General features: G+C 46.6%; 1 protein-coding gene across 4 annotated transcripts in view; it reads left to right on the forward strand.

Moving 5' to 3' along the window:
* Nucleotides 1-19,220, forward strand: part of LOC121544764 (homeobox protein Meis2) — a 103,633-nt gene that overhangs the window by 65,456 nt on the left and 18,957 nt on the right. For all 4 annotated transcript variants that reach the window (XM_041854895.2, XM_041854893.1, XM_041854896.1 and 1 more), the window contains exon 9: nucleotides 5,983-6,059. In XM_041854895.2, the coding sequence (XP_041710829.1) occupies nucleotides 5,983-6,059 (77 nt within the window). The remainder of the gene's footprint in view (nucleotides 1-5,982; nucleotides 6,060-19,220) is intronic.

Below are 19,220 nucleotides of genomic sequence, written 5' to 3' on the forward strand. Positions count from 1 at the left end.
CCATGAGCCTCAGCCCCTGTGTCTGCTCATCTGCCCCCTCCCTCCCTCCTTCCCAGGGGCAACAGTTTGCTTGGCAGGTGAGTGGGTATGCTGGAGTAGCTGCTCTAAAACCTTGCACAATCTCCAGTGAACATAAACGAATGGTACAGTGCAAACATGCTGACTGGCTGTGGGCCAGGAGCCCCATGCAGGAGGCCAGCCAGCGATTGTTGAGCTGAGTTGAGTTAAGACTGTAGCAGACTGTAGTCTAGAGAGGGGAATACAGTGGTATGTATGGCTGGTGTAGAGAAAAGGCTATGGTGTATGTGTATAGGTATGGATGGGGTCTGGATTGTTGCTGGATGGTTGTGTGAGAGTGTGTGCGTGCATGCGTGTTTGTGTGTTTGTCGTGCGTGTGTGTGTGTGTTTGTCTGGCGTAGTGTCAGGCAGTTTAAAAGCAACAGAGGTTGAGTCATTGAGTCATGTGGCATTCTTGCCTGTTTTCTCCCTGTTGTCAGGAAGAAGCTTAGTCCCCAGGAAAATAAAACAAACACTAACCTACCCCCTCCCCCCCAACCCCCTCCACCCACCTAAAATCACCCACACAAAGACACACAGACACAGGATGAGCGGAGGAGAGGAAAGAAGTACATAGCTGCCAAAAACCTTGTCTTTGAGTTTCAACAACAAGCAAGGTTTCACAAAATATAGACCTACATTTCAGTCGTCAAATGTTCATTATCTTCTGAGTAAAAATGGACCAAAATGAAATAGCTAGAGCGTAAAAAATATTATATTGTCAATTGTCAGTCCATGTGACGTTGTCAGACTCCAGGCTGATGAACTAAATCCAACAATTCAAGGAAAATGGCTTTCATGATGAAATTCATTCCCATCACAAAAGAAAACTTGCTACCGTGCCGTGCAGAGTAATCAAATTATGAGTGGTAACTTCAAATTTTCAAACTGGATAGATGTATGCCATATCTATCTGATTTCCACTGAATATACCAAACATTAGGAACACCTTCCTAACATTGAGTTGCACTATGCAGAAATCGCTTCACCATTTCCTGTTTGCTAAAACTCTAATAGTTTGCCTAATTTCAGTTCATGTGACAAAATAAGCTTGTATAGTGTAGAGAATCATTGTGCCATCTAAACTGCTGTGAAATCTATTTTCCATAACCAAAAATATTGTTGTTTCAGCTGTTTGAAGCTTGGTACAAAACCAAAAGTAAGGTGTTCTTAATGTTTTGTATACTCAGTGTATAAGAAATGCCTCTGTCTATTTAATCTCATTGTCATTTGTCATAAAAGTCATAACTGTTATAATATTAATAATGGCATATTTATATTTAAAATGTGCGAATCTTACTCCAGCTCTATGCAGAATGCATATTAAAATGTCATGCCTTTATTTGATTATTTTTATTTAGACTGTGAATATTATTATTGTCACTTTGATTAAAACACAAATAAGATTGCAATCAATTTGGAAAATATATGAAATCCTACATTTGAATAATACATTGCTGCATAAAGCAGTATAGAAGATCCACACACACATTATTGCAATATGGTCCCACCAAACCCTATCAACACAATAAGCAATACTGTCAAAAATATTTGACACTTAAACAGTTATCACGTCAGTTTGCTAAGTGGTGTTGTTATTAAATATTGTTGAAATAAAGACTGGAAAGATATATTGTTTTAATACGCCTAAAGTGACAAGGATGGGACAAAATCACACCAATCAACACAAGGCAGAAAAACAAAACAAATGGTTGGTGGTGTGTTGCCATGGCGTCAGGGGTAAACAGCCAATGGGCTGTGATTTCCTGGGAGGGAGGGTGGGAGGGATTCATTAGCGTGGAATGGGTTTGCAGGACACCGCGACACTGGCCCTGCCGCTGATGATGTCATCCATCAGCTAGGGTCTGCAGTAGGCTCAGGGTGAAGGGATGGGGGTGAAGGGGTGAGGGGGGGGAGAGGGCAGGGTAATGGCTGGGCAGTCGCATTAGGGTGAGGGTGTATAGGGAGCAGGGATGTGTGTTGTGGGGATTACCACTGTACTGTATATACATTTGATACATAGTAAATACATCCAGTAGATTTGAATGGGTGGGTATGCAGTAGGAGTGGAAGGGATGATGGAAGCCTAGCTCAGCTGGTAATGTGCAGCAACCGCAGGGGCCATTACATTCAGCACTATCAGAGAGCACCGAGAGCTTCACACCCTGTCATTTGGCCAACAGAGCCAACACACCCACACACAGAAGTCCTCAGTCTGGCAGAACACGATCCACCTCCATCACGAGTGTGTATTGTTTGTTTGTTTGTTTGTGTGTGTGTGTGTGTGTGTGTGTGTGTGTGTGTGTGTGTACTGGGGGTGTATCTGTTGGTCAGATAATAGGAATTAAAGGAGCGTGGTGGTGGGATAGCGCATGCTTGTGCCATTAACGGGCTTCTGCGTAATTAACAGAGCTGTTTCGATCGCCTGGGCAATAAAATGCAGTGCTCATTTCTAGGCCTAATTATTTATAGACTGGATGGAGCGGTTTACATTTTCAGGATATTGGTCTTGGTGTTTGTAACTCACTCTATTGATTCCGTTCAAAGCTAGCTGAGGGAGATTTTCAATAACCTCTTTGATCTCTTTGGGTTTGGTTTGTGTTCCATCCATTAACAAATCATGTCACACACACACGCTTCTGACGGTGGGCGGACATCTTAGGAAAGAGAAAACCAATCACCAATCAAAAACACTGAATGATTTATTATTTTCGACTTAACACATTTGTCTCTCACTCAGAGGATATCATTCTCTGGTATTTTTTCTTTGACGTTGGTGATTTACTGTCATAGATTTTTTGCGGAGTCAATGAACGTGAAAAGGTTGCTCAGAAGGCTAAATTCCCTTTCTCCAATTTCCCAGCTGCTGTAGCCATGTAAACGCTAGCCTACCATGATGGCCTAGTTCTCTGGGTTGTGTGTACACAGCACTGCTCTACACCCCAGCCTGTATTACCTCCTAGACCGCGGCACTCTCCATTTTGTGTGGCCGCGATTTTCAGAGCCCTCATGTTTTAAGGAAAGCTGCCACAACGTTAACTTGTGGGTGGCCTGCAGTCTCTCAGTCATAAAAACAGAAGGGAACAAGAGAGAGGGATAAATAGAGAGAGAGATGAGGAGGGGAGCTGGAGGAGTGGAGAGGGGGGTGGCTGTAAACTGTAAGACACAGGCACACAAATACTGTGTGTGTGCGTGTGTGTGTATATATACTGTGTGTGAGGCGTGGGGTCTGGTGGAGGAAGGGAGTGAGGTTGAGTGAAATAGGATTTTTTAGTGTTGTGTCTATGTGGTCAGAGTAAATCTCCTTACTCAGGGCTTTTTGCTGCAAGGGGCTTTAACATCCCCACTCTCCTTGATGAGACATCTTTCTTGTTTGTTCAAACCAGTCATTATGTGGTGCTGCTGGCCACGGCATGACACGGCCCGCTGTATTTATCACCCGGCCCGGCTGACAGTGGGGGCGATTGATGACCGGGTCTGAGCCTGAGAGTCTGAGGAAGCCTTAATACAATGTAAATGACCCACTCCCATTTCCAATCTGGCCCTGCCTGCTCCTCTCCCCTCACCTCCGCTGCCCATTATTGTGTGTGTGTGTGTGTATGTGTGTGTGGCCGAGGTCATTGCTAATGTGAAAAAGCCAGGCAAGCTGAGAGTGGAAGGAGAGGGAGGAAAGGTCCCTACTCGTATTACATGTTGTTGTGCAGGGATGAAAGAGAAACAGACAAACACACACTCATAAGGGTGGAGACACACACAAACACCGAAAAAATCCCTGACTGCCTCAGCCAAGGAAATGTCAGCACCTGGCAATCAAACAATGTATTTCTATGTAAGCATTATCATCTTTCTTTGTTAATGATTTTAGCATATTAAAAGGGACTGCATACACAAGTAGAAATCAGATTAATCCTCCTTGCAGCCTGGGTTCATTATTTGTCCAATCCCAGCCCTGTTTGTTATTAATTGAGCACATTCCTCAAACGTTTTTTCAACTTTCATTTAATTAAAATGGGCACATTGAGACAGACAATGTTACCTGAAGAAATGTTCAACTGTTTGTTCTACTGATAGGATAGAAAAAGCTCTATTATACTGTATCTATTCTTGTAGCTGTAAATTAGGAAATGGTTATCGAGCAACGATTATCTTTTGAAGTTACACTACCGGTCAAAAGTTTTAGAACATCTACTCATTCAAGGGTTTTTCTTTATTGTTAGTATTTTCTACATTGTAGAATAATAGTGAAGACATCGAAACTATAAAATAACACATATGGAATCATGTAGTAACCAAAAAAGTGTTAAGCAAATCAAAATATATGTTATATTTGATATTCTTCAAATAGCCACCATTTGCCTTGATGACAGCTTTGCACACTCTTGGCATTGGAGGGAGGAGGGAGGAGGAGTGGGATGAGGGAGATGGGAGGAGGGAGGAGGGGTGGGAGAGGGAGGAGGAGGGAGGAGGGAGGAGGGAGGAGGGGTGGGAGGAGGGAGGAGGGAGGAGGAGGGGTGGGAGAGGGAGGAGGGAGGAGGGGGTGGGAGAGGGAGGAGGAGGGAGGGAGAGGGGTGGGAGATGGGAGGAGGGAGGAGGGGTGGGAGGAGGTGGGAGGAGGGGTGGGAGAGGGAGGAGGGAGGAGGGAGGAGTGGTGGGAGAGGGAGGAGGGAGGAGGGGTGGGAGGAGGGTGGGAGGAGGGAGGAGGGGTGGGAGGAGGGAGGAGGGAGGAGGGGTGGGAGAGGGAGGAGGGAGGAGGGGGTGGGAGAGGGAGGAGGGGTAGGGGTGGGAGGGAGGGGGTGGGAGAAGGGTGGGAGAGGGAGGGGGTGGGAGTAGGGAGGAGGGAGGAGGTGGGAGGAGGGGTGGGAGGAGGGGTGGGAGAGGGTAAAGCGTGTGTCGATGGATTTTCAACCCACCCCAAAAATGAGTAGGATTAAGGTGTCGCCTTTTAAACCCCTGTGTGTGTCGTGTGTGTGTGTGCATGCCATGCATAAATGTGTGTGTGTGTGTCATGTGTGTCTGTGTCATGTGTGCGGAGCGGCTGAATGAAACGCATAGCCTAATCTGGCCCTTAAAGACATCTGTCACCAGCGATCACTGTTGTTTTGTCATGCTTCATAGCAGCGAGAGCATGGAGACACACACAACAGGCCCAAGGTCTACCATTTCTATCATCTCATGTTTGCTATATTGAAGTTAACACAGATAGTATCATTGCAGCTCCACTCTGAGAATTATATTGCAAGTGTTGGCGAGAGAGAGGAGACATTTCCTAGCACCCTGTTCTGTTTCTCTCAGGTGCTGCTTTCAACTGCTCTCTATGAAACAGACATCACAGTAGCATGTTTTTCCGGACATTCAAGAAAAAAATTAATGTATTCAGATCTTCACCCACTCATTCTGTTATATTGTATTACAAAAGGCAGTCTAAGACACTGGAGATTGAGGGGAGAGAGGCTGTGTGTGTGTGTGTGTGTGTGTGTGTGTGTGTGTGTGTGTGTGTGTGTGTTTGAAAGTCTTGTCAGTGTGTGTGTGGGAGGGGATGGGGAAGGGTTATCACAGTCGGCAGTTTTGACAAACTTGTTTGGCCACCTCTCGACAGGTTTGCACTGATTTGTGCAGTTTGTGTGTGCGTGTGTGTGTTCATATGTGGGTGTTCACGTGTGTGCTTTGTATGTAATGTCTATACATAGGGAGGGGCGGGGTCGGGTGTAGCTCATGGGAAGGTATAGTCTTCACCTACACAATACATGTTATACCAGAACACACAGAATGTAATACACCTGTACATAATCATGACTGGGAGCTACAACGTCCATGCCTCGGCTCTCTCTCTCTCTTTCTCTGTGTTATGTGCTATATTAATATTTCTGTTAATCTCGTTGTACAAAGAAAACCCATCTCGTCTATCTCTCTGTCTTTCTCTTGTAGCACCCGTACCCCTCTGAAGAACAGAAAAAGCAGCTAGCCCAAGACACAGGCCTCACCATCTTACAAGTAAACAACTGGTGAGTCAAGTCTTCATGTACTCCTATCTCTGCCACCAGCATCACTCCGCCTTTCATTTTCAAAAGCCTTTTCCTCCCTCTTCCCACTCGGCAGCCAAGACGGCTAAGACTCCTAAAGTGTGAAAACCGTTTATGTACAGTCCCCCCTCCTAACACACATGCAAACACACACACAACACACACACACACACACTACCTCTGTGGCATCGCTGGATGCGAGCTATCAGGATGTTACGGCTTTATCTGCAAAGTGTTTAGCATTAAGTCACTGGTCTCTGCTGTTTGATATACATGTATTCACTTTGATATGGTTAAAGCAAAAAGGAGAGATCATACACCACCCCCCACCTTACCTCCCCTTTATCCACTACCAATACCACCAGCACCGCCACACAAGCCAAACCCGCCAACCGCCCCCACCCCATTTTACACGTGCTATATGGTGGATTAAGGTTTCGTGGCCTGGCCAGCAGTCTCTTTGTAGATGGCTTAGCATATAACTGGGGGTGGTGGATTAAATAAAATGATCACAGAAGCAAAGAAATGATACAGGAATTACTTATCAAAATACTAGCCCAGGTTTTATCTGAGGCTTAATTTTGTTCAGTTCATTCTCAGGGTGATGTTCAGATTAATTGAACTGACAACTTCCTTTCAGAATTCCGGGAAGGTATTTGCACGGATTTCAGGTCTTACACAAACTTAATTACATGGAACCCCATTTTATCATTCTAATTCCATGTAGCGAGGGTTCTATTTACAAATGAGAAGTCTCTGCCTTTTATTCGCAGCTTTCCTTAATATATTTATCAAAGCGGGTTCATTTACAAAGTGCTCTATCTGTTGGGTACAGGCAGGCCGACATTAAGCAAGCTTTTAGGTTTATCACACTCCCAGCCTGACAAGACACCCGAGGGTCAATAGATTTTTTTGGTTCCATGATTAATTTCTTTTCTCATTTTTCCTGGATCACAATGAGAAACATGCCTGGAGAATTAGTTCAGTTTGTCTGCCTTATCTGTCAGACCATTTTTTTCTTCCCCCTCTCTTTCTCTTTTATTTTTAGCCGAGGGAAGTCAAGCTACTTAAATTGGCCACAGGAACCGCTGTTATCAGACTTTAATGCACCCTACAGTGTGGATAGCATTTCAATTACACCAGTAACCAAAGATTAGCCCCCGCTTGCCTTTTTCATGCCTCACCGTGCCGCTGTTTCGGGACGCCACGCACCTTACCTACAGAAGCAGAAAATTGAGTTGCCTTGCCTGTGTCATGGTGATTAATGCAGAAATAGTCTATTTAACCTGAGAGGAATGAGAGCAAGAGAGAGAGAGAGAAATAGCGACAGAGAGAGACAGATAGATAGTGTCTCCGTTCTCGGGGGCCATGAAGTCCAAGCCCCAGCCACCAGAAATGCTGCTGATTCGTTTCTAAAGAGGCTGAAAATGCGTCTAGGCAGGCCCAGTCTCCCAGCCAGAGCCAGCCCAGACACACTGTGAGCCAGAACCCATGGCCCCAGCCTTAGTTACACTTATACATTTGTTCTAGCTAACAAAAACACACCAGGAATATTTTTTCACAAATAAAGAGGTGCTTATAGGGGCTTCTGTGGGCATGTCTCTGGTGGCATTGTGGGGTAGAGGTGAGTCAAAGGGTGGCCGTTGTGAGCCAGCACTGTGTTATTTGGTGTTTTATGGTGCATGAAAGATGAGCCACAGATATGATGCACTGAGTTTTGTTTTTATAACCAGGCATGGCAGTGTGGTTTGGGCCCCATCCCCTCGGCCCCCAGGCCCCTCTCCCTCTGGACTGGTGTCGTCCCCTCCCAGGGCCAAGAGCCTAAGAGATGGTTCCCCCTTCCACCCAGGATATGACAGAGGATATTTCAGCCATATGAAATTCCTGTTGATGGGGCCAGAAATAAAAAGGCCTCTGAAATTCCTGGCTGGTCGAGTGAGTGCATTGTGTGCTGCTTCCCTTTGATTCGAGGCGCTGCCGGGTTATTGGCCCGCGACAGAGAGATAGACACAGGGAGGGAAAAAAAGATGGAGAATGAGGGACGGCTGCCGTCTTCAGTTTCCAGCTCTCTCCCTTGGGGAAGGATGTGCTGAATCACGGCTTTGTCTGCCGGCACAATCGGTGCCCGAGGAGGGCACAAGGGCGCTCTGTGTAGTGTCAATGGACGGCACATCTCCCGCTCTCTCTCCCTCTCCCCCTGCTAAGCCCTTCACTAACCTCCCCCTGCACACTTACCTGCCCCTCACCTCAACTGGATAGGTGGATTTCAAGGGTACCCCCCCATAACCTCACCTCTTAGCTTATACCACCCACACCCCATTAGCCCAGTGCTGCTAATATGGAACAAAAGGTGCAGGTTAAAGTACACTTAGTCACTGCACTGATTTTTAATGGAGGAGGAGGAGGCGGGGTTCATTGTTCCTCAAACACTGTGTGTGTTAATAACTAGAGTGACACTGCACTCTCTGTGTGTGTAGAGTAGACACTGTGTGTACAGTGTGGTGGGGGACATTAGTTTACCATTAGTTAGTGTCTTGTTTGCTCTGCTTACAGTCTGGAGATTAACACCATGCTAACAGTATTGGGGAGTGGTCAGAAAACATTGCAGCATTTGTTTGAGATTGAAAAAGAGGCTGAGGATCGTGACTAGAGGTTCCGCCTAGCAGAGGAGGTGAATCAGCAGGCCTTGGGTCAGGTTGAAGTGCCTTGGAACAGCGCAGGGACTGGAGGCAAGGATCCACAATATAGAATCCAGCTGCAGTTGTCATTATGAGCAGAATGCAACAGCTCTGTGTCATTCTATCAGTCTGGGCTAAATGGGGCCTGACCGGATCCTTTCATGTCTCAGCATCAGACCCAGCATGACATATCCCCGCTCACCACCATCAACACACCGGCCCTGCCATTATTTACCCTCACACACACACACACACACACACACACACACACACACACACACACACACACACACACACACACACACACACACACACACACACAACACACACACTGGGTTATTACGCAGCCCTGAGAGATGAGTCCGATGACAGACGACCGAGGAGAGCAACAGCGTCTAAAAAAAGGAAGGAAATCGTCCCCTCATTATTCCCTCATCTCACAGGCAGGAAGGCCAGATGGGGGGTGGGGGTGGGGGGGGGGACAAAGCGAGAGAGAGAGAGAAACACAGAGAGAGGGAGAGTCAGAGAGAGAGAGAGAGAGAGAGCAGGTCTCTGAGGCCATAATGACTGAGTGTCATAGCACTGGAGCACTAATAACAATTTTGAGGGCACTGAACCACAAACGATTTTTACTTCTACGACTCCTCACTGGCGACAACACACACATGCACACACACAGAGAGAGAGGCTCTAATTAGCGGCAGAAAGGAATACAATGAGTGAGTTATTAAGACAGAGGGGCGGATCTGGTACGACCTTTAGCCTCTGCCAGAACACAGGTGATAAGGGGATGGATATCTGGCAAACCATGGCGCCAAGTACCCATTGATGCCAAGGCTGGAGATTGTCAGGCTAGACGGGATCTTTAGGATCTAGGAAAGGCAAAGCGAGGGGATACGGGGGGGGCGATACGTGGGTCTGTCTGCACCCCTCGAAAGTGATGTGTGATGTCACAGTCTTGGACCGCACAACGCCATTTTTTTCCCTCCATCCTGCCAGAATCAGTAAAGTTAAAAATTGTATTCTCCCAGATCAGCCTGTCATAGTTAGTGTGTTAGCTAACTGCAGTGGAACTCCCTTTTCAGCATGCTATCCCCCCTCTCTCTCCCTCTCCCTCCTCTCTCTCCCTTCCTCCCTCAGACTTGAACTCACAGTAGAGAGGCATATGCTGCTGTAGATTCACATGCAACATCTTATTAGTGGTGTGGATAACTGGATACACAACATGTGTCTATAGTGGTGTCTGGTGGATGAAAAAAAGACCAAGGCCAGCTTTTGTTACTTCACTTACTGCAAGCTTTTTCCTCCCCCTTGAGAAAGCCCAATGAGACACTTAGAAAGACGACTTTTTACGACCCTCCGTCTTGGCGTGAGGAGCTGTTATGAAATGCTAAATAATAACTCATATTTTCCAAATGTAATGTAAAAATATGAAATTGGCCCAACCTCGTCTTGTGTTTTATATATCCTCTCACTCATCTAAGCATTTTGGGGTTTTACAGAGAGGCATTTGAGTTCCTTTCCACCCCCTCTCCTTCTCTCTCTGTTTCTCTTTCTCAACCTCTCTCACCCTCTCTTTCTCCTGCATTGGTGGTATAGTTGACTGAAGTTGCTGGTTATCCATTTAACTTTGACCCAGATGGAAATGTCAGGCCTTTTTTTGGCTGCGGCCTGGGAGTCCCAACGGTGGCCATCTTGTGCCCCTGGACTTCTAAATATACAGCTGGAGTGTGGAGCTGCCAGGTGGATGTCTATCTCTATCTGTGTGTGTGTTTGTGTGTGTGTGTGTGTGTGTGCTTGCTTGCATGTGTGTGTGTTTACTTGCTTGCGTGTGTTTGTGTGTGTGTGCTTACCGGGCGCTGCCAACACGGGCACCATGATCCTCTCATTTAGGGACCGCTAATTGGCAGTTAATTAGCAGAATTGACTCTGTTGTCAGATCCCAAGTGCCTCACCCCCCCAACACCCCCCTCCCTCCAGGATCATTTGATCTGGCTGTTCTTGTGATGCTGTAATATTAATCCCACTTTAGTCAAGACATTTTCTGTGTTTGGGAGGAGAAAAACATATTTTTGATTATTGCCAGAACAGAATCCCTCTTGTGTCGTGTAGCAGTTTTATTTGTTTAATCGTTTCGCTAAGGGCGGCTGAATGAGAGACTAAAGTCTAGCTCAGTCACACAGACACACCCATACATCCACTTACAGTGCCAAACACATACACGGTTCTCACACTCAGGCATTAGCGTAACATGCGTACAGTAAGTGCTTTCACAGCTGATTAATGTGTGTGGCTGCCTTTGCGTGTAATGGGTGGCAGTGCCAACTGTGATGGTTGGGTGAGATTAACAAGACCATGTCCACCTGTCTGGGTATGAAGGGCCACATTGGGTCATAGGCTGGCACAGTGCACCCACCACGCCATGGTCACGGGGCGAGAGAGGTGCCCACCTCCCTGTGAGAGGGGAGTTATGAAAAACAGGTGGCTCCTTAAGAAAAGCTGGCACGCTCAGCTGATCATAGAAATATTAAGCTATTTTTTTGTTGTTTTCCCGTAACTAAGTCCATCCTTTCCAGAGAGGGCTGTAGAAATCTCAGAACAAGGCACCATGCTAGAAGAAGCCAGGCAAGGCAGGCAGGAGGGAGAGAGGGAGAGGGGGAGAGAAATAGAGAGAGGGGGCGAGAAATAGAGGGGGGGATGTCTTTGTACTTCTCTTCTCTTTTATTCCTCAATGGCTTGGTTTTATTGGTGGGTTGTTTAATAACAAGGCCTCTGCGTTTGAAATAAAGTCGAGCTGCCTTTGCGTGGGCGAGCCTCCTTTTTATTTTAAGGTGGTAATTTCTGTTCAGGGGTAAGAGCTGGAAACAGCGAGAGCGAGAGCTAGAGAGAATACGGAAGAGAGAGAGACGCACACACACAGAGAGCAAAAGGGTGACAGAGAGTAGATGAGAGAGAATTCAAGGAGAATACAAGGGGGAAAAGGAGGTTAATTTATTTCATTTGCAGGTAGAGAGTTTAAAAAAGAAAGCGAGAGGGGAGAGAGAAAGAGAGAAAAAGTGAAGGATGCCGTTTTCATGAATAAGCAGCTGAATGCGCACGGCCAACCTGGCAGAATCTTGCAGTGCCTGGGGCCATCTGTGAGCAGAATAGCAATTTTATTACTTTGTCATTAAACCAATTTCACAGCTGTATTGTTTGTTAATGAGCAGCAGCAAACAAGCGAAGATGTCACATACTAGAATAGCAGCAAGATTTGTGACCCTGCTCTCTCTCTCTCTCTCTCTCTCTCTCTCTCTCTCTCTCTCTCTCTCTCTCTCTCTCTCTCTCTCTCTCTCTCTCTCTCTCTCGCTCTCCCTCATTCTTATGATCCTATTTCTTCTTCCCTCTCCACTTTCTTTATATCTTTCCAGCCTTCTCTTCACCGCTCTCTCTCTCTCTCTCTCTCTCTCTCTCTCTCTCTCTCTCTCTCTCTCTCTCCATCCCCTCTCTCACCATCTATTCCTCCCTCCCTGGGTTGGAGAGTTCCCTGGCCGATAAAATGCAAAGTCTATACAGTCAAATCTCTATTTATGAGCTTCCATTTGCCTTTAGAGCTCGTTGGGATGAATGGTTTCTCCATGGGCTTTCAGAGACTACAGCTGGAAGGGCCTGGGATATTGGCCTGTTATGTAGCACTAAAGTCCAGCATTTGCTGCCAATGTCAAGCACCAATAGAAGAGACATCGGAATTGATACGAGTCTGGGACCAGAATCAGTGATGTCATGCATACAGTATTGCAGAGAGACTGAAGGTATGAGAAGTAGTTTAGTTTCTCTTCATCAGACACACCAGACCTCACTAATGAACACAGATTACACTGATGTGGATGTGGATGTCCCCCCTCCAAATCATGGCTAAGATAAAGCGGCTAGTGATGTCTGGGGGCTATGGACAACAACGAAGTCTCACTCGCTCTCTCCGCATTGAGAGCCACTGTAAGCAGGAGGAGAGGTGGCATCCTGCACATGCTCAGTGCGAGGTGCAATTGAAACATCATCGGTAGTAATGGGGGAGATAAATATTCATAAGGCTGGGAGGAAATCCAAGATTATACTGATAGGGGCCTCATTGTGAGCCTCTCTTTCTCTCCCTAAGCCTGGCTCTGCATAATAGTTCTGGCTTAATACCTCCAGCCTCCTCTGATAACTTAATCAAGGGGGGAGGTGTTTGGCACTCATTTTATTGATACTTCATCCATAACAAGCTGAACCCTAGCAAATCTCGCTTAAGCAAACAAAGGCCTGTATTGATTTATAGGGTCCTCCATGATGGGGTTATTGGCATCGCAGGCACCTTGCCTCGCAGTCATAGCACACCCAGCCAGACATTATACTTCAAAAAATAACACACACAAAACAGGAATAAATAATACATTAAGGACCCCTTGACTTTTTCCAAATTTTGTTGCGTTACAGCCTTATTCTAAAATTGATTTTTTTTAAATATCAGAAGAAATCTACACACAATAGCCCATAATGACTAAGCGAAAACAGTTATTTTGAAGTTTTTGCACATTTATAAAGAAAATTAAAACAGAAATACGTTATTTACATAAGTATTCAGACCCTTTGCTATGAGTCTCAAAATTGAGCTCAGGTGCATCCTGTTTCCATTGATCATCCTTGAGATGTTTCTACAACTTGATTGTAGTCCACCTGTGGTACATTTAATTGATTGGACATGATTTGGAAAGGCACACACCTGTCTATATAAGGTCCCACAGTTGACAGTGTATGTCAGATCAAAAACCAAGCCATGAGGTCGAAGGAATTGTCTGTAGAGCTCCGAGACAGGATTGTGTCGAGGCACAGATTTGGGGAAGGCTACCAAAACATTTCTGCAACATTGAAGGTCCCCAAGAACACAGTAGCCTCCATCATTATGGAAGAAGTTTGGAACCACCAAGACTCTTCCTAGAGCTGCCCGCCCGGCCAAACTGAGCAATCGGGAGAGAAGGGCCTTGGTCAGGGAGATGACAAGAACCCGATGGTCACTCTGACAGAGCTCAAGAGTTCCTCTGTGGAGATGGGAGAACCTTCCAGAAGGACAACCATCTCTGCAGCACTCAACCAATCAGGCCTTTATGGTAGAGTGGCCAGATGGAAGCCACTCCTCAATAAAAGGCACATGACAGCCGGCTTGGAGTTTGCCAAAAGGCCCATAAAGACTCTCAAACCACGAGAATCAAGATTCTCATCTGATGAAACCAAGATTGAACTCTTTGGCCTGAATGCCAAGCGTCACGCCTGGAGGAAACCTGGTACCATCCCTACAGTGAAGCATGGTGGTGGCAGCATCATGCTGTGGGGATGTTTTTCAGCAGCAGGGACTGGGAGACTAGTCAGGATCGAGGGAAAGATGAACGGAGCAAAGTACAGAGAGATCCTTGATGAAAACCTGCTCCAGAGCGCTCAGGACCTCAGACTGGGGCAAAGGTTCACCTTCCAACTGGACAACGACCCTGAGCACACAGCCAAGACAATGCAGGAGTGGCTTTGGGACAAGTCTCTGAATGTCCTTGAGTGGCCCAGCCAGAGCCCGGACTTGAACCCGATCGAACATCTCTGGAAAGACCTGAAAATAGCTATGCAGCAACGCTCCCCATCCAACCTGACAGAGCTTGAGAGGATCTGCAGAGAAGAATGTGAGAAACTCCCCAAATACAGGTGTGCCAAGCTTGTAGCGTCATACCCAAGAAGACTTGATGCTGTAATCGCTGCCAAAGGTGCTTCAACAAAGTACTTAGTAAAGGGTCTGAATACTTATGTAAATGTGATATTTCCATTTTTTATTTGTAATAAATTAGCAAAAATGTCTAAAAAACTGTTTTTGCTTTGTCATTATGGGGTACTGTGTGTAGATTGATTACATTTTACTCATTTAGCAGACGCTCTTATCCAGAGAGTGAGTGCATACATTTTCTTACTTGCCCCCCGTGGGAAATGAACCCACAACCCTGGCGTTGCAATCGCCATGCTCTACCAACTGAGCTACAGGGGACTGAACAATGATAAGGGGAAAAAACTATGTAATACATTTTAGAATAAGGCTGTAACGTAACAAAATGTGGAAAAAGTCAAGGGGTCTGAATAGTTTCCGAAGGCACTGTAAAGAGAGATAATGAGGAAAAGATAGGTGGAGTAGGGGGGTACTAGGTAGCTTTCAGAATTGACACCACTCCATGAGTTAGACAGAAAGATTGACAGAGAGGCACAGATACAGAGAGATTGACAGAGAGGGAGGCAGAAAGAGAGAGAGAGAGAGAGAGAGAGAGAGAGAGAGAGAGAGAGAGAGAGAGAGAGAGAGAGAGAGAGAGAGAGAGAGAGAGAGAGAGAGAGAGAGAGAGAGAGAGAGAGAGAGAGAAGATGAGAGAGAGAGAGAGAGAGAGAGAGAGAGAGAGAGAGAGAGAGAGAGAGAGAGAGAGAGAGAGAGAGAGAGAGAGAGAGAGAGAGAGAGAGAGAGAGAGAGGGATAAAGAGAGAGAGAGAGAGAGAGAGAGAGAGAGAGAGAGAGAGAGAGAGAGAGAGAGAGAGAGAGAGAGAGAGAGAGAGAGAGAGGGATAAAGAGAGAGAGAGAGAGGGAGAGAGAGAGAGAGAGAGAGAGAGAGAGAGAGAGAGAGAGAGAGAGAGAGAGAGAGAGAGAGAGAGAGAGAGAGAGAGAGAGAGAGAGAGAGAGAGAGAGAGAGAGAGAGAGAGAGAGAGAGAGAGAGAGAGAGAGAGAGAGAGAGAGAGAGAGAGAGAGAGAGAGAGAGAGAGAGAGAGAGAGAGAGAGAGAGAGAGAGAGAGAGAGAGCGATGTAGAGAGCATGCCTGGACATAGAGAGAATACCTGTCTTAGGTTCACTGGGTTTAGATGGATCAGGTAAAGAAGGGTAAAGAAGGAGCTCCTGTATGTCTCCTGTTCGCTCTGGCTCCCTAACACAATGGCCCCAGGGCCTCTCTGTCACACCTGGTCACCTTTACCCTCCACATATACGCACACACACACACACACACACTGCCCCACCAAGCTCCTCAAGCCCAACTGTTAGCCTGTGGAACACTCCCTTCCACATACTGCAGCCACAACTGCAGCCATCTCCCCCAACCAGCATATAAACTAATTATATCAAATATTTTCTGTCAGGTTGTTTAGTCCTCTGGGGACAGCTCTCTCTCTCTCTCCCTCTCTCTCTCTCTCTCTCACTCTCTCTCTCTCTGTCTGAATCTCTTTTTTCCGTCTCTCTTTCTCTGTCTATCACTCCGTCTCTGTTTTGCAGTAAGCCTGCTCCCCCTCTCCCATCCCCTATCACTCTCTCTCTCTCTTTATTCATGATTTCATTCATTTGGGCTATGTTTACCCCATACTCAGTCAGTGAGGTGATATACATAATATCAGGAATAGAGAGGCCATTGATCAGTCACTGACAGAAATCTCTATTATGATTTCATTTGATTAATGGGGAAAGTATATATTTATGTGATTCTGCTACAGAGTTTGTTTGAGATCTCTTAGTGGCTGTGTGGTTGTAAATTCAGGCCTAGCCACATCTGAAGGAGACAAAATTAGATGCATGCACAGACAGTAGCTTATCTCTGAGCCGTAGGCAATGAAGAGGAGATCTTTGGGAGACGCTGGACACATCTGACTGCTCTACGGTCAATGCTGCCAGACTTCCAAACAAATCTATTTCTATCACTGGACTGATGTCTGGCTTTCTACCCCTAAACTGTGGTTTCTGAGAGTGTGTCCGTCTGTGTGTTTCTAGTAATTGAGGGTCCAATTAATTATTTAAGAGAGAAGTCAGAGGAGGGCCTGCAATATTTGACTGATGGCTCTCACAGCCACTAACATAGACAAAATACTACACACAGACTCATTCTCTACCTGTGTCTCACACACACTCTACCACACGCCACACACACACAATGATGACAAGATGATGACATCCCAGTGGGCCGCCTGTGTGACAGTGCTACCCCCTTCCCAACACACACACACATGTTTTTCATCCCTGCCGATACTTCTTTAAGAGCGAGAGCAGGAGGAGCAGAAGCTCAAAGTCCTGGCATTAGGGAACCCAGGCAGTCTTCCAGACAGGTTTAGGTGTCACTCCTTAATTGCTCAAACTGCTGTGCATTTTCACTGCCCTAAATTCATGGTTACTAGTAAGGGAGTGTGAGGAAAATGGGGGCACCCTTCTACCCTCCCACTGGCTCTGTTTCTGTCTCTTCCACATGCAAATGAGAATCAGGAGTGTGTGTATGTGTGCGTGATTTCGTGTTCATGTGTGTGTGGGTGTGAGTACGTGTGTGTGTGTGTGTTGCGTAAGGAGAACATACAGGGTTGAAGCCCATCTGCAGGCCCCCTCTTCTAGGAGCAGCCGGACATACCCAGGGAGGGGGAATAGATGTTTGATATGAAGCAAAGGAAATAGATTGGCCTTATTTCCTGTCTGGCTGGCATGCCGCAGACACTTGTGTTGCCTAGACGATGCATTCAATTGACACTCAATTTAGTTGGAAATCTCACGCCTCTGTCATGTCATTATCAGTTTCCCCTGGTAATCCACAAAGCCGCCCTGTTTGATATCTGACAATAAGGGGGGAGAGAGAGTTGCGGAATCTCTTTCACTGAGGAGAGAGAGAGTTGCGGAATCTCTTTCTCTCGATTACTGAGGAGAGAGAGAAAAAAAGAGAAAGGGACAGAGTGAAAGGAAAGAGAGAAGAGGTCAGAATGAGAGAGAGAAAAAAGGCCCTGCGATTAGAGGTGAGGGCGGCGTCGAAAACAGAGATTATACCTGAACTCCCCACGGAGTCACACAAAGGGCCCCAGCACGCCGAGCATTGTGGGGAAAAGGGAATGCAGGGGCGGCAGGGCAGGCAGGGGAGGCAGGGGAGGCTCTCTGTAGAGCACAGAGAATGGGAGGTGGGCGGGGGACCTCGCGTACACTCATTTTAGGAGGCTGGGTCTAATGTGTGTGTGTGTGTGTGTGTGTGTGTGTGTGTAGGCCACAGTAATGATAGTGCAGGACTCTCTCTCTCCCTCTCTCTGTCTCTCTGTGGAGTCAATAAAAGTCAAAAATATGTTTTCTTCCCCTGGTCGCTGAGCTGGAATTGAATGACAGAGACCAGTTGACTGGCCTCAGGTGCTCTGAGGGCTCTGACCTGCACTGGGGCTCTTTAGGAAAAAAGAAGAGGGGGGTGGCCAAATTATTATATGGGTTGGGGGAAACACACACACACACTGAGACACATCTAGCAAAAGAAGTCTAACCATCGCCCAGTATATATATATACTTATCTCTCTCTGTTTGGATGTGTTCTAGTCCTACATGTTTGAGGCAGTGTGTTTCTCTGTGTGTATTTATATTGCCAGCATGCGCCTGTGGTATTTAATGCTGGCCATGCATGAAACGGAGAACCCTGGCCAACCTTAAAGGTGAGAGGCAGGCTTTTGATGAATGAAGAGTTACCTTCCAGCGCTGAAGACCTCTGTCACATGGCCCGTGCGCCAGAGAACCGTGACAGAGGCTAATATTGACATGCGCTGAATGTTTTCAACTCCACTTCAAACAAGGGAAAACACAGCTGTTGTTCCCCCTGAGCCTCGGTTTGCCCAGACAGGGGTAGGAATACCTTTATTGCACCTATGCATGTTAATAAGATGTTGTCTTTGGGGGGAAAGAGAGAGAAAGACAGAGAGGGAGAAAGAGAGGATGCAGAACAACTCCTCTCCCTAATCCCTCCTCTGCCGGTGATAATCAACAATAATAGCACTAGTAAAAACATTCCAGAGCAAAGGAGACTGTCTGGTAAAGAAAGGGGGATTAATGAGGGGAGCAATTGGGGTGTATTCTGAGTGAAGAGAGATAGAAAGAGAGAGAGAAGGAGAGAGAGAGAGACCGGCGTGCATTCTTCCCCCTCCTTAACAGCCTAAAAACTGGTAGAGCTAGGTGCAGGTTAGTAGCGTTGCCGGGTTGCTACAATAAGGCCTCTTTCATACAGGTGTGTTGACGCCCGGGGCAGGATTGGCAGTGGTCCATTCCATTCAGCCAGGCGGATTTGAACAATAACTTTCATATCTCTTAAAAAAGAAGGGCAGGGCGAAGCGTCAAAAGGAGATGCCTGAGAGCCCTGCCGGGGCCAAGAAAAAACCCTGGTGCAGTTGTCAGAGCTTGTTGATGTTGCGGGAAGAAAAACTGGAGTTTTTTGTTCTTTTTTTCCCCCCTCGTGTTTTTGTTGTATTTTGTTTCCCAATTGTTCTCTGGTTTTCCAGTGGTTTAGGTGGGTTTTGTGCCGCGGGGCAAGACAGTCAGTAGGGAGAAGAGAAGAGTAACGGAGGAAGTTGTGGCTGTGTGAGGAGCAGAATCTACTGCTGCTATCCGGATCAAAGTAGCGACAACCGTGAGCTTCCTGGCCCTGTGGCCCCACCCACTGGAGGTGGTT

Source organism: Coregonus clupeaformis, chromosome 29, assembly GCF_020615455.1.
Source record: "Coregonus clupeaformis isolate EN_2021a chromosome 29, ASM2061545v1, whole genome shotgun sequence".
Lineage (NCBI taxonomy): Eukaryota > Metazoa > Chordata > Actinopteri > Salmoniformes > Salmonidae > Coregonus > Coregonus clupeaformis.